This window comes from Bactrocera neohumeralis, chromosome 5 (genome assembly GCF_024586455.1).
Source record: "Bactrocera neohumeralis isolate Rockhampton chromosome 5, APGP_CSIRO_Bneo_wtdbg2-racon-allhic-juicebox.fasta_v2, whole genome shotgun sequence".
Classification (NCBI taxonomy): domain Eukaryota; kingdom Metazoa; phylum Arthropoda; class Insecta; order Diptera; family Tephritidae; genus Bactrocera; species Bactrocera neohumeralis.
This window is the reverse complement of record NC_065922.1, coordinates 46205440-46220815: the sequence shown is the minus strand read 5'-3', so window position 1 is coordinate 46220815 and position 15376 is coordinate 46205440. Positions and strand designations below refer to the sequence as shown.

Here is a 15376-nt window from a genome sequence, read left to right as displayed (position 1 = left end):
ACCTTTATATTCAGTATTTGTGTTTGCATAGGGGCTATATACATATATATAACGATCTACGTCTTCCCGGTTGATTCTATGGTGTAAATACTATCTTAAAAAAATTGTTTACCTTTACGAATTCTTATGTTAAGACCCTATTATACAAAAGTTTCTTTCTTTTGAAAAAAATGACTTTAAAATATGGCACTTATTTTTATATATTAAATACTTATATCAATGATTTTCGATTGGTGACTATTTGGTTATTAGTTTAATTAAATTCTTAACATATATGTATCATGTTGTTATAATGGATATCTTACTATAATATGCTAAGCAATCATCAACCAATTTTTCATGCACACCTCACACCTCAGGCAGCAATGCTGTACCCACATGCATCGTTTATGCAAGCAATTACCTCCACAATCATACACACACACACACTTATAAGGTATATGGTTGAAAAGTGGGTGAAAGTACTCACTTTGTGCTTGCAAATTGATTTCCAACACATCGTTGCCATAATCGTTCACCACTGTGCAATTGTATTTGCCATAATGATACGCCTGACTGTCACGAATGATCAGAGTCGATTTAACGCCACCCGGCACCGGATCCACCAGTATCGAGTAGTCGTGTCCGTATTCAGCGCTGATTTCATGTCCATTAAATGTCCACGAGACGTGACGCGCACGTGGCACCGATGTTGCGGAACATTCAAGGCGCGCCGTATCACCCACCCAACCGAATTGATATGGCGGCGAGTAAATGGTGGGCGAACCCTTCAGGTAAACATACGCATCGGTGCTGATTTCTTTGTAGCCAGGCACATTGGCTTTGCAATAGTAGCGGCCAGCTGTTTCATTGCTAACGGTAAAGGTGAGATTGGAATTGATGCCAACGACCTGCAAGTGAGGCGAAGAAAAGCGAAAAATAGTTGTTAGAAATATAATGCAATGGAATTTCTCGATACTACAAGCTGTTTAATAAGAATTTATTTTTATTTTACAATGAAAAATTATCGCTTAGTATAGCTAGTATATAAAAATTGACTCACCCTATCGCTTGGATGCTGTATCCATACAATATCTGGCGTCGGATTGCCGTCCACTTCACAGCCCAAAGACACCAAAGTGCCAATGTCGGCTTCGATCGATTGCGGACGCTGACGAAAGCTGGGTGCATCTGAAAAAGTTAAAAAATATTTATGTATATTATAAAATAATTAGTAGATATATTGGTTATTGAAATTAGTTTATATTATTATTGTATATATACTGCAATAACTATTGACAAAATACGAAAATACTTTTATAAATTTATATGTATATATATATCAATAATATTATATACTATTTACTTACAACTTTTCATTTCATATTTTTATAATTATTAACTTGTTTACTTACAACTGATATCCAGCGTCTCGCTATCTTCACTCTTGCCCACTGAGTTTTGCACTTCGCACTTGACAATGGCATCATGAAATTTTCTCGTGACATTTCGAATAACCTGCATTGGAGAACGCCAAAATATATTTATTTAAAATATGAAATAAAAACAAAAATATTTTTTTATTATAAAAAAAAAAAATATTTTTATATAAATACGTACATAGTATGTACATATATTGTAGGATTTATGATTTAATCATAATTAAATAAATTACCGCATGTTAATTGCAGCAGTGCGCAATATCTCAAAACGCTAACAATTTATCAATTAATTATAATTATTATTGCATAAATGCAAATCGAGTTTAAAATTCTTCTAATGCATATAAATTTTCTGTCATACGGGGCGTATGAGTAACCACTAATTATGCTTATCAGCACTTAACTAGCAATGGCTGCTATCTGTCGCCAGACACTTGCATAAGCAATGTAATGATGGAAATGGCTGCTAATAACAATCATACAATCCGCGGTTCTGACTAGTTGTCGGGTCCAGTTAGACGCACCACATGCATATAATACATACATTCGTACATGCACACATACATATGTACATAAGTGCACACATATTTCAGAACGCGGCGCACGTCTCTTTGGGTAATTAAAATACACAAATAAGTGCTCGTAAATATAAAGAACAGCGCCGCCGCAAAAATCAAGAAGCCCCAATGAAGTTCTACCAATCACAGTGAACTTAAATACTATAACGTTCAACGACTGCAAGAGATTGTTATGCGGTCTGTAGGCATTATCTAACCAGTTTACAATTGATATGAAAACGTTTTTCAAAGCCACTTTTAATCGTGCCACATAATTTAGCGCCGCGAGACGGCTGTGCATACGGCTGCGATTCAACATATTTTCAACCATAACAAATTATGAGAGCGAGGAGCCTGTTTCGGCCACACACGGAAGCACATATGCATACATATAAATAAATAAATATATGTACGCGTACTTTTGTACATGTATACATACAGATATGTTGCACAAACGTAAAGGGGAAGTGGCGCACGGCTGTAATTGTTGTGAAAATTGCATTCGCTGGCAGCTGCTGATCAACTGGTTGCAAGTGGCAAGTAGCATATAGAGACTGGTGCGCAGTTTAGCAAATAATTTGCGTTCTATGCTAGGGGTACTGACGGAGGGATGGAGTGGTGAGCAGCCTGTTTTGGGTGGTTCTAACTGCAATGTAGTATTCATGGGTGTTTTGTTTTTCAATTGCAAAGGACTGGTTTACGTAGCAAGTATATATATTAGGGTGAGCCAAAAAAAATTAAATTTTTATTTTATATACCTTACCAGACCAGTCGAGCATATTCGCTTGCCTCTATAAATGCAAACATGTCTCTCAGGTTTTGAGATATCAGTCTGAACTTTAAATTTTTAAGATAATTTTTGAAAGTTTTCATCATCATCATCAAAGAACGACTCAAAAATTCTTTTAGTAATACAGTTGTTGACTCTCGGACAATATTTTTATCTAAAAAAATATTTAATTTTTTTCGGCTCACCCTAATATACATATGTATACAAAGATCAGAAATTTTATTATGTTATACAATTTATCACTCGCGCACCAAATTTCTTACGGTATTCAACAAAAAAAAATTTTTTTTTTGACCACCCTAATATTTACATATATACTTATGTGTGCTCTAACTGATAGCTCATATGTACATAAGCCTTTATGTGCGATCATTTTCTAGCCAAATATGCGCCAAATATACCGCAGCAACAAGCGCTTCAAATTGCCACAGAAGCTACGCAGCTGGTGATGACGATAGCAGCTTCTCATGCAACCAGTTTTTTATTGTTGTTGTTGTACGCTATTTAATATGGCCGATGAGGCAGAGTGTTGTGACGCGCAGAATGTACATAGTTAATTACCATTTGGACGGACGCTGCTGAAATTAACTGCAATAAGTTAAGTGAGTGTGCGCTATCTAAGAACAAGAACAACAACAAATATATGAATTTCTGCAACAAAAACCGTTCAATGTTAAGCGTCAAGCTTTCAACGGCGCAAAATTGCAGCGATACCATTTGTCATCGCATCAAATGATTATGATCGTTGCGGCAACGGGGCAACTCTCCTGCGCTTGCTTTTGCTCTTCACCACCCGCACCCACAAAGCGGCATTGCGTCTGCTTGGGGGCAATAAAAGCAGCTGCAACTGCCAAACTGGTTGCTACTTTCTAACTGTTTGCTAGTGTCTCTAATTCTACACATTGAGGTTGCAACATTTCGCTTGCCACACGTAACAATCAGCGATCGCGTAATCGCTGTGGCAGCAGCAAAAATAATAGGTATGTATGTGCAACATTTGCTCTACAAATACATATGCGCTACTGACGCTGGTGTATGGCGAACGCAATCTGAAAATGTCTAACGCTTTTGTTGTTGTTGCATGGTCATATGATTGGCTTGTGTTACGCGAATTATCGGGCACAGCGGTGGCAGGCGTGACAGCTAGCTACAATAACAAAACTAACATTTGAGGCGTGCAACAGCAACTGCCACTCCACATTAACCTCAACCCAACCGAGTGCACTCCCATTCACTGCCTCACACCGCAGCTAACTACCTATTCTACAATTCACTCCACACCCAATCTACGCGCATGTAGCCCCCACCCCTCCAATGATGTGACGCTGTTCACTCAAATACTATAAAACGCTCCAATGAATTTGCTATGCGCTAGTTCTTTGTAACAATAACAAAAAAGACTTAAATCTATGCATATGCATTGCTTTTGTTGTAACTCACCATCTCGGTTTTTTGTCCACCAACAATTGGTTCATCGTTGATGAACCAGCGATAGCGCAGATCACTGGGATTGGCATCCGCTTTGCACTCTAATCGCACCTGTGCAAACTCCGGTATACGTCCATCCTCCAACGCGCCGCCAATTATGTTCACTTTAACTTTCGGTGCGTATTTTACCTGAAAAATGGATAAAAAATAAGAAAAGTCAAAATGAGTCGCATAGAAGTAGCGTTTAGAAAATTGCTGTGAATTGTGTGGTCTGCTGTTGTGACAGTTGAAAGCTCCAATTTAAACCGGTTTTGTAGCAGCATGTAACTGTACTTTGTATAAAACGATACGGCAGATGTAAATATGGTATGTGTGTATGGATATGATAGTAGATATACATATTTGCATAAGGTATGAAGGGGAAAATGAAGTAGAGATTTTTTTTATGTTTCCTAAATACCTTTCTGAGAACTTAAATTTGATTTTTTAGCTCGTTTTTTATATGTAAGTCTTAACATCTATAAATACTAACACCTTGTTAGTCCCTTATTGTACTATATACATATTTGGCAATAGTTCAAAACCTTTTACAAGTTTTTTTAACTAACCCACCGTTCAACTTTATAAATAATCGCTCCTTTCCAAACTACTTCTCAAAACTAAATATAATTCTTTACAGCACAGATATCTACAACGAGCACGAATGCCCCTTACGCGGAAACATTTCTCAAATTTCTGTGTTGATAGTCGTTGGTAGAAGTAGATTGGTAGAGTATTTTCGGATTATTTAAGCCCATCTGCCATGTGAACGGATCCCTTAATGTTCGCCAACGACCGCCTATGAAGTGTTTGATAAATTGTTTATTGCTTTGTTAATGCATATAGAAATTCGTAAGTTAAAAGACCCATCTATGGGAAATAAAAGAACTGATTTGTCTTATGAAATCGGCTCAAAAAGTCTACAGACTAAACTGCTTAAATATCAAACTGTTAAAAATCGAATCTGTCATACTTCAAGACCTAACATAGTAAGGCTCTTAAAGGTGTAACGCAACGGGAAACAGTTTTTATATGGTAATCCACCTAGTACGAGTATGAGAAAAATGTATGACCTATTTAGTTATTTGACATATTTAACATATGTAAATAAAGGAGATTGGAGCGTTATTATCTACATTTGATCTTATGTATGGAAACAAAATGATCCAGAATGTTGAAAACCAAACTATAAATTCCTATTGGAATTTCAATTTCTAAATTAAATTTAAACCTAAACATGATTGTACTTAAATTGAGAGGGCTATAAAATGGCTTATTTAAAGTTTTTCTAAAAGCTTCGAATACAAAATTATGAATTTACTGGGCTAAGGGTTGAATCTTTTCGAGTTTTGTAAATCCTGCGCAAAACCTAGAATAATTAATGAGTTCGTTATGGTATGAACTATGTCTTTATATATTATATAAAAACTAGTGGATCCGATCACATGTTGCTGTGTTATGTATACATTTTATACCATTATTCGTATAATAAACTATTCAGTACAGGGAAAATTTTATTTACGAATACACGCGAAAACGTTCTTGTCGGTGTAAGAAACCAATGGACTGTACTGGAGGTTTAATTTTGAATATCTTCATACAAATAAATTTCATTGGAAAAAATAACGAATTTAAGGCTACTTTCTCATTGTCTGATTACCAGCCTTTCTGTCCAGTTAACAAAGTAGTTCGTTTCATAGATTGTACTTAATAAACATCAACAATGTGGATGGTTAATGGAGATGTCCGCATAATAGAGCGTCCATTTAATAAAGCTTTCATTGTAGTTTTTTATTTATGAATTTTTTTACCATCCTATCTTCTAAGTTGGTTAGAACTGCACACAGTGTGCTAAATATTACTAAAATCGGTTCGGTAGTTTAGGAGTCCATTGCGGACAAACAACGTGAAACGTAATTTTTATATATAATGTGACAACATTTTGTCCGGGGTAAACTCCCAAACTACCAATCAGATTTTAGTAAAATTTAGCACGTTGTTTCCAATTTCATTCAACTTAAAATATAGGATAGTTTATATCTTAATTATGTTAAAAAAATTTAATAAAATATATTTATAAATATAAAACTGCGTTCAATTTTCAAAAAAAAAATTATTATTATTAAAAATATAATTTTGAGCTTGCTAAATATTTCTATCAATTACCATCCTTCGATTTCGTATACTGACAATAACGTTTTCGTTTTTATTCGTAAATAATATTTTCTTTGTAAATAATAGTTTATGCTAATAGCCTTTTCATACAGGAGTTGATTGACCAATTAATCGGCTTTTGTTCGATAGCAGCACTAATTAAATCGATTTGCTATATAAAATAAAAATCTTATTTTACCACATTAATACTTCAACGAATTCAAATCGAGTTAACACTGGAATACAACTCTGCGGGTTGTTGTCCAAGCTGTAAAATTGGTTGTGTGCATTGATAATATAGCAATTAGTTGATGAATTTTAATAACACAAAATAAAAAATGAAGAACACAAACCACTTTAACAACTGATTGTTAAAAACTCTTATCACTAATCGAGTAGCGGGCTGTGTGAAACTGGTTTTTCAATTAAAATCTTAATGTTATAAATTAATTTACTGTGCGAAAAGGCTTTAATAATATTAAATTTATATCATAATCATAGCAACACGTAGGCGGATAAACTAATTTTTATAGAAAAAGGAGTTACAACATATACTCTTAAGTTATGCTAACAGAAACTTGCCAAAAGCAAGGACACATATCTTATATATGCATGTGTCATTTTGGTCTCTTATTAAGATAGAAGTATCAGAAATAAATATCTTTTGCCTAAAAACGTTCTATATGAAACCTTACTCTACATATGAATATAATAAATGATTGGATAGTATTCGATGATTGAAATTCTGGACCAATACTCTACCTAAAAACACTAATCTTCGGTGCGTGTATATTATACAAATAAGATTCTGCATGGCTTAATTGTAGAGCCGAGCAAATGGAATTGCTTGCAGATATACAGATGATATATAGATGTATGTAATATATGGCTATATAGACATACGTATATGCATGCAACTACAGTCGACTTCCGTCACATGACCGTCTCAACTCACCTCCACACGTATACGCGCCGAGCGATATGTGCGATCCGCCGTATTTTGCGCCTGACAAGTGAATGTCGTATTGTGATGCTCCTTTTTCGGTGTCAACCGCAACGTCGATTGGGCGGTGAAGCGGCGCTCATCCGGCATTTGCAGCGTGGTGTAGTCAATGTCGCTCGTTATAACGTTGCCGAGTCCATCAATCCACGTTATCTGCAAACAAAAGTGCACATCAAACATATATATACATATGTATATGCAAATATGTAAATATATATGAGACAAATAAATAAACAGTAAGTGAACGGGTGAATAAATGAACGGAAATATTGTACAAAACAGCAGCAAGGACTAAGGGATAAGCGTGTGAGGATCAAATTGTAAAAGCGTGCTGATGTGTGGTTAGCTTTATGCTGATGACAGCTGTATGGATTGTGGGCGGGGATTGGCGTGCAGTTTTACGAATCCAAGCAAATGGTAAAAAGGATAACAAATTAAAACATAAATTGCACAAATATGTCGTTGAGGTGCAAAATAGCTGGATACCACAGGCACCGGTGCGCGGGTGTGTGCGTTGCTGATACGCAAATATTCGCTTTTATTTGCGCTGGTTTGGGTAAAGCGCTAGCGGGGGCGTGATGAGTTGGCATTTTTACAGCGATAGCGTTGAAATTCGTTGGCTTATAACTTTTTTATATTTTTTTTGGCAGCTTCTTGTTTGCGCACCCCTCAGCTTTTAAATGAAAGCAAATGCTTTGCCCGTTGAGGTGTGTGTGGGGTGGTGAAGCAATGCTCTCGTTATAGGCACATTTCAATTTGTGTTTCAATACGTTTTAGTTGTTGCTCTCGAAAGTAAATGTGTTGACTGTGGTAACAAGTGTGGAATATTTGGAGTTCGTACGCTTTCATAGCATATATGGATTTACAGTTAGCGGAAGTTGAATTGTATTGCATACAAAATGCTGCCATATTCAAAACTAAACGTTCTGCTTGGGTCTAAAAAGGTTAGCTTGAATACCAAATTTGGTAGGAATATTATAGCAAATCTAAATCACCGTTAAGTTAAATTACATAGTTCAGCATATAATTTTAAGGGTAAACTAAACAAAATTCAAAGTAAAGCATTTGAGGTTACTTCTATTTGGAGCTGCGTCTTTTTCCTCATTTTGGGTTGAAATTTGAGGCACTTTGTTTCTGACTTAAAGAATTTCCTTCTTCCAATTAGCTGCTCCGAGCAGTTCGTTAAAATTTGTTATTATTTTCACACTTTATTTTGAGAAAACTCTCCGTTAGAAGGTTGGAATCACCTTTTATTAAAAAGCGAAAAGGAACTTTAAATATCGGTGAATTCAGGATAAATATCATTTTTCCACAAGTTGATGATGTTTGGCTCCAAAAAAAAGTTATGTATGAAGAAATATTATGAAACATCATGTGCAGAACTCAATTAAAGGCATACAAAATGAACTAGCTAGACCCAACTTCTACCCACGTATGTTCCAAATCAAATCAAAGTTACAAAATAGTATTTCAACTTACCTCTGAAGCCGGTTTGCCACCCACCGACACGCACTCAATGTCCACCTTACGATCCTCGGTCGTGTAAATCACTTCACCTTGCGTAATCTTTGGCGCTTCGGGTGGCACCAACACTGTTATCGTGGCAAAAGTCGACCGTATAGCCGGCTGACCCTCTGGTCCCGGACTCACTTGGCACTGATAGCGTGCATCGTCGTCCAGCATCACCGGATAAATATCCAATGAGTAATCGCCCTCCTCATCGCTACCAATCATTGAGTAACGTTCAAAACCGCCCAAATCACGTGACGTACCCAAACCGAAATCATCTTTGGTCCACTGCAGCACACCCTGTTTGTTGATGACGCGACACGGTAGCGTTACACGTGCACCCACCACAGCCGTTTGATCTTGCGGTTCCATTGCGAAACGTTGAAACTGATAAGCGCCATAATAGGATGAGGAGGAGGCGACCGACGGCACAGAAGCGGCATAAGCGGCGTCGTCAAGCGCCGCTACAGCGCTACTAACACCAACATCCGCTGACAGGTGTTTAGCCTGCGTCATGCTGATCAACGACAGCGGCGACGCTGACGACACAATGCTGATGATGGCGATGATTTTGAATGGCAGCAGCAATTGCTGTAAGCTACGCAGCGGTTTGAGTGACGCCATACGCGTCGTGCCAGGCGCCACAGGTGAGTGTGCTGCTCGACTGGTAGTGGTAGTTGTTGCGGTTGCAGTAAATGCGTACGCCATGACTGATGTGATGTGTCGGTGGTAGTCTAGCGTCGTAGCGTAGAAATGGAAGGACAGTTGTTATTGTTATTGTCACTGTCGATGTCGCTGCGAAAGCGTTTGCGTGACTTAACGTCTGTTATGTGATTGATGCGCACGAATTTCGTATCGATTTATTATTTTTGAATGCTGAAAAGAAAATGTGCAAAGAAAATAAGAGGAAATTATTAGAAAATCGGAAATTAAATTTGCGGATGCTGAATTTATGGGAAGCGATTTTTTATCATTATTATTATTATTATACACAAACAAATACATATGTATGTAGGTGTATGTGTGTGAGTAACATAAATTACGTGCTACAATTTTATTTCTCGGTTTATTATTACTTTGCAATGCTTGGCACGTTCCGATTTTAAATTTTGAAAAAGAAAACGAAATGAGCATACTTTCCAAAAGGAGTGGTAGAACTTTTTGATTAGCAACAAAATTATAAGCTTATGTTATATAAAGTTATATTCTCAGCAAGTATAATAGCTAATATTGAAAGTATGCTGTCATTGAAACTGCGCTTTGTTGAGTTTTCCCTCGCTGTTGCTGTGTGCCATGGAAATTATTTACGAAAGGCTTATAAAAATATAGTTATGTATGAAGAAATATCATGAAAAATCATTTGTTGAACTAAACTATAGAATGATATTTTACCCTAATACCATACTAATAATTTAAAAAAAAATATTTTCACACTCATTTTCATAATTTTTTTCGAACATTTGCTTCTATAGTTAAAACCACTTTCAAAAAATTTTAAATAATAATAATTCTAAATTTTAAAATTATCCGGAAAATTATTCCTCTGGACATTTAGGTTACTAAAGGATACCATGATGGAAAATGTTATAATTTTGAATAATAAAAAACACACAGGAAAGCTTGAATTTAGTATGAAATTAAAATTAAAAATAAGTTTTTAATCCTAAAAATCGGTTAAAAAATTTAAAATATAAATTTTATCCTAAATACCAGATTGCACACTTATAAAAATATGTTTATCCCATGTTTATACATTGCGACAAAAATGCACCCGGATATTGTAATTAAACTTTCCGTGTAAATGATATTTCAAAAAAAAAGTATTGTGTTAAGTTGGTAGAACTGCTCTCAGTTACTATGCCAAATATGAGAGTGATCTGTCAACCAGTTTGTTTACAGCAGTTGCTTAAGTCGATACATTGCAGTAATTCTTTGCGATTTTTACAATGGATAAAAATATCGAACAAAGAATAGTCTCAAGTTTTGTTCTTCTAACCAAATTTCGTGAGCGGAATCGTTGCCAAGGTGGAAAAAGGCTTACGGTGTTTCAGTTTTATCAAAAACACAAGCCCACGAGTAGTACAAAGTCTTCAAAGATGGCCGAGAGATCGTTGAAGACATAAATACCTCGTTCTGGACGACCTTTAAGCTTTTGAACTGATGAAAATATGGAAATATTAAAAAAGTATTAGAGAGATGGTAAGAGAGAGTCCGTTCGAATGATTTTGCTGGATATTTTGCATATGAAACGTGTTCTTGCTCGACAAGTCCCGATAAAGCTGATTTTTTTTTTCAAAAATAGAATCGTTCTCTTTGGACATGCTTGAGCATCTGAATTATGATTCTGCATTCAAGGAAAGCATTATAACTGCCGATTAGACATGGGTTTATGAATTTGACATGCAAAGCAGTCAAAAATCATAGGAATGGAGGAAAAGACGAACCGAAACAAAAAAAAAAACATGCCAAAAAAAAAGAAAACGGCCGAAATTTAAAAGAAAAATTCATGAATTTTGCACGTTGATAATGCACTATCGCATAAAGCCACGATTGTGACTAGATTTAAAGCTAAAACACAATGAATGCCAACGACCAACCACCGTATTCACCAGATTTGGCTTTCTGTGATTTTTTCTTGTTCCCCAAACTGAAATTGCCGCTCCGTGGAACCTGTTTTCCGTTCAAGGAAGAGATGAAAAAATTCGATCGAGGAACTGAAGGTCATCACCAAAGTGCTTATGGAAAATGTTTCGAGGATTGAAAAAAATCGTTGGCATAAATGTATTACATCTGGTGGGGATAACTATTAAGGCGACAAAATAATTATTGATGAATAATTAAATACTTTTTTTATTTATTTTTATTTAAAATTTCCGAGTACTTTATTGTCACAATGTTACATATTAATTATTTTTTTAAATTCTGATTTTTGAATTTAAAAGTAATTTATATACTTTTAAAAAATTTCAAGTTTAAGCGAAAATTTTTTATATATAATTTTTTATACATAATATAATTCGCAACTTTTATCCCACCATACATACACTTGTTAAAAAAAAAACCAAAAAACCAACAAAAAAATGTGACTTTTTACAAACTATCAACCGATATACATAATAAATAAATGAAAAAATACAAAACAAAAAGCGCTTATCAGATTCAGTAAGCTATAGTTCGAGATCAAATTTTCCAAACCACCTACAAGCTTAGTTATAAAAATCTCTGTAATGCAATAATTGGTATAAGAGGCCGAGGTAAGCACAAAATATGGAAATCTATCGATTTAAGCGTACTCAAAACTCATGCGCACTAAATACAACCCTACAAGCATAAAAAGCGCACGAACGCCTAAAAGCAGACTACAGCCAGTGCAAGCATTGAAAATTTAAAAATTTGCATGCAAATTTGCTTTAATCGGAGGACGCAGAAGAAACAGAACATGCTGTAAAATCAAATGTTAAAGGCGCGCCGGTCCTTTACCCCCCTCCCGCGACGTATTTGTGAGATTGAAAGAGCCAATGGAAGCCTGCTGCCAAAGGCAGTGGCAGCAAGCAAGTCTACTGGGTATAAAACCTGCACACTTTTAGTGTTGCATGACGATTATGTAACTGCTCGTGTACATACTTTACGGTGTATTGAGCGCCATTGTGGTCCTGCGTTGGAAGCGCGCCGGAAAGCGCGTCGGTCAGCAGCACCACGACGCTGCGTTGCGACAAATATGAATATTTAAAATTGTAGTTACACAAGCAACTGCATATAAAGCACACATACACACACACGCACTTAAGTACAAAAACTCACACAAAGGCGTTTACATGCATATTTATAGCACTTTCGGCTACAGTCTGGCCGCCTGAGCGAATGCACCGAGCGACGTGCGGCTTTTTTGCATATATATCAAAAAAGCTGGCATTAAATTCGAATTACGCAAGGCCCATGGCTGTTGCAGCCAGCAACAGTAATAACAACAGCAACAATTACTGGTGTCAGCCATGATGCTGCCAACAAATAACCGAAAAAAGGTGGAAAATCAAAGACTACACAAAAAGTGACGCTTCACCCCGCCGGCGTAGTGGCTGCTTTTGTTGACGTTGCAAATTTAAAATTTGTCGCGTTTCCGAGCTTGGGGCCACCCAGCTAGTTGTCGTGGCTACGCGGCGCTGTCTGTGTGAGCGTGTGTGTTGTGTTGCAAGGAGGGGTTGGTGTGACGTTGCGGCGGTGGCTTTCAGCGCCTCGTTTGTGCATGTGCACTTATACACACACACAATATACTCATGTGTATGTGCATGTAAGTGTGTAGTTACAGTGTCGGTAAAGTGATACCTTTGCTGTGGTTACCGCCGCGCCGTGCGGCTGTTGCAACATAAAATTATAGCTTTTTTTGTATTTCGCTCAATATTTATATACCTACATATATTTGTATGTATATGAATATGTATAAGCCACAGGTATTGTATGTGCATATGTATGTGCGTCTGTCATTGCGTGCGCTCGTGTTGCAGTTAACTGTAAACGCTGTTGACATAATTTTAATAATTTAATAAGCGTGTAATAATTTTGTTTAAGTCGGCATAAAATTGTAAATTATTGTATAAATTAAGAACGCAGTGTAAAAATTATCCAACACATGCCTGAGTTGTTTTTTTCTTGAAAATGTGGATTATTTCACTTCTATTGCGGAAAATGGTTTATCGATAATTGATTTTTGATGACATTTTGAAGTAAAAATTGTGAAATATTTACATACAATAAGGAAAAGTGAAAATTGAGGGGAAAAACAATCAAGAAACCCTCGCCAAGAGATGAAATTTTGCAAAAATATAGTTTTGAGAAAACACTTTGGAAGACCGTAACTCAAGAACTGTTATTTTTATAAGTTTAACCAAACCGAAATATGAAAAACAAGGAGTTTTTTCTTAAATAGGCGAGGATACTCAAGCGTTAAATATATCTTAAAAATCGATGTTTCAGCCTTAAAGCATCACTGGTAAAATTTTTTTCAAAAAGTTTTTTTCATATAAATAAATTGAAAATTTTATTCGAATTTTTTATTCTTACAAACATACACTATTAACAAAGAAATTCTGAAATTTTTGGAAAAAAATATTTTAAACTCGGCGATTGCGACGCCATTTCCAGTGATTCCTCGGAAAAGATGCGCCCACGTTGGCAGGATATCTCCTTACATGATAATATAAAATGAAAAAAGATCTTGAAGGAGGGGAAAATTAAAATGAAAATTGGATTTTTGGAAGACATTTTTACAAAAAAAATTAAAATTTCGTTACATTTAATTTTTCAAATAGTTTTGCTCGAAAAAATCTTTAATCCAGGTCTATAAGAATTGTATCTCATCATGAAGATCAGTTAAGTAGTTCTTGCGAAATTTTGCCAACCGACTTCAAAAACACAGTTTCGAGAAAAACGTGTTTAAAGACGGCGCACTTAGCCTAGCCAGCTTCAAGCGCACAAGTTTTTAAGGCTGTTTTAACTAGTATATGTATGGTGGGAGAAAGGTTGCGAATTCTATAGATAAAAATTTTTTGTTTAAAATTGATATTTATTAAAAGTAGATAAATTAAAAAAATCAGAATTAAAAAAAAATGTACATTGTATATAAAACGAAAAGTATTTAATTATTCATCAATAATTATTTTGTCGCCCTAATAGTTATCCCCAGCAGATGTAATAAATTTATGCCAACGATTTTTTTCAATCCTCGAAACATTTTCCATAAGCGCTATTACCCGGATCAACTTGAAAATTTAGGATGATATTCTAGATGTGTTGTATAATTTAATGAGATAATAAAAAGATTCGATTTTTGAAACCCGTAAGCCCATGTATCCCCTTAAGGGTCTTAAAAAATGTTAAAACAATCGATGTTTCCGCATAAGGGGTACACACAGTGTGAAATTTTCAAACAATCAATTTTCTGTTTCATATTTTGACAGTTTATATTTTTATAAATTTTTATAATATAAAAAATTTTAGAAAAGTATTTAATTTTTTACAGCTTCATCCATTTTCCAAAAAATTACTTAAAGTTAGAAAGGTACATAATTTACTAGCAAGCTTTAAAAATCCGTTATTTTTCCAAATACAGAGTTGTCTTAGTATCATTGACAGCCAAAAAAAAAATCCTATTGAAATATGTGATTCTGAAATTGTGCACAGTAGCTGCTGTTTAGTACCAAAATGTTAATACAAGTATAAAAATGTTTTTATAATTTTTTTTTTTTCATTTCATTTATGTTAAATAAATCGCTCTCTCATTACTCTCAAAAGAAATTATCAAAACTAGCTATTAGTCTGTCTAGCTGTTAAATATTGCAAATAGTTAGTATATTAATAAAAAAGCAAAAAGACAAACAAATTTCAAAAACCAAAAAAAGACTACCAAAAGCTTGAAAATAGCCACTTACTTATCAATTATGCATATAAGTCTAAAAATATGTCGTTAAAGTGTCTGCTT

At 35.2% G+C, this 15376-nt stretch overlaps 2 protein-coding genes across 3 annotated transcripts in view; one reads left to right on the top strand and one right to left on the bottom strand.

Moving 5' to 3' along the window:
- LOC126758939 (irregular chiasm C-roughest protein) overlaps positions 1–15376 on the top strand; it is a 724984-nt gene that overhangs the window by 182707 nt on the left and 526901 nt on the right. The gene's annotated exons all lie outside the window — the stretch shown is intronic.
- Positions 1–15376, bottom strand: part of LOC126758947 (irregular chiasm C-roughest protein) — a 122708-nt gene that overhangs the window by 5707 nt on the left and 101625 nt on the right. For both annotated transcript variants that reach the window (XM_050473438.1, XM_050473437.1), the window contains exons 3-8: positions 8872–9777; positions 7345–7545; positions 4209–4385; positions 1395–1497; positions 1043–1170; positions 470–890 (exon numbers count right to left, since the gene is read on the bottom strand). In XM_050473438.1, the coding sequence (XP_050329395.1) occupies positions 470–890; positions 1043–1170; positions 1395–1497; positions 4209–4385; positions 7345–7545; positions 8872–9609 (1768 nt within the window). In that variant the 5' untranslated portion in view covers positions 9610–9777. The remainder of the gene's footprint in view (positions 1–469; positions 891–1042; positions 1171–1394; positions 1498–4208; positions 4386–7344; positions 7546–8871; positions 9778–15376) is intronic.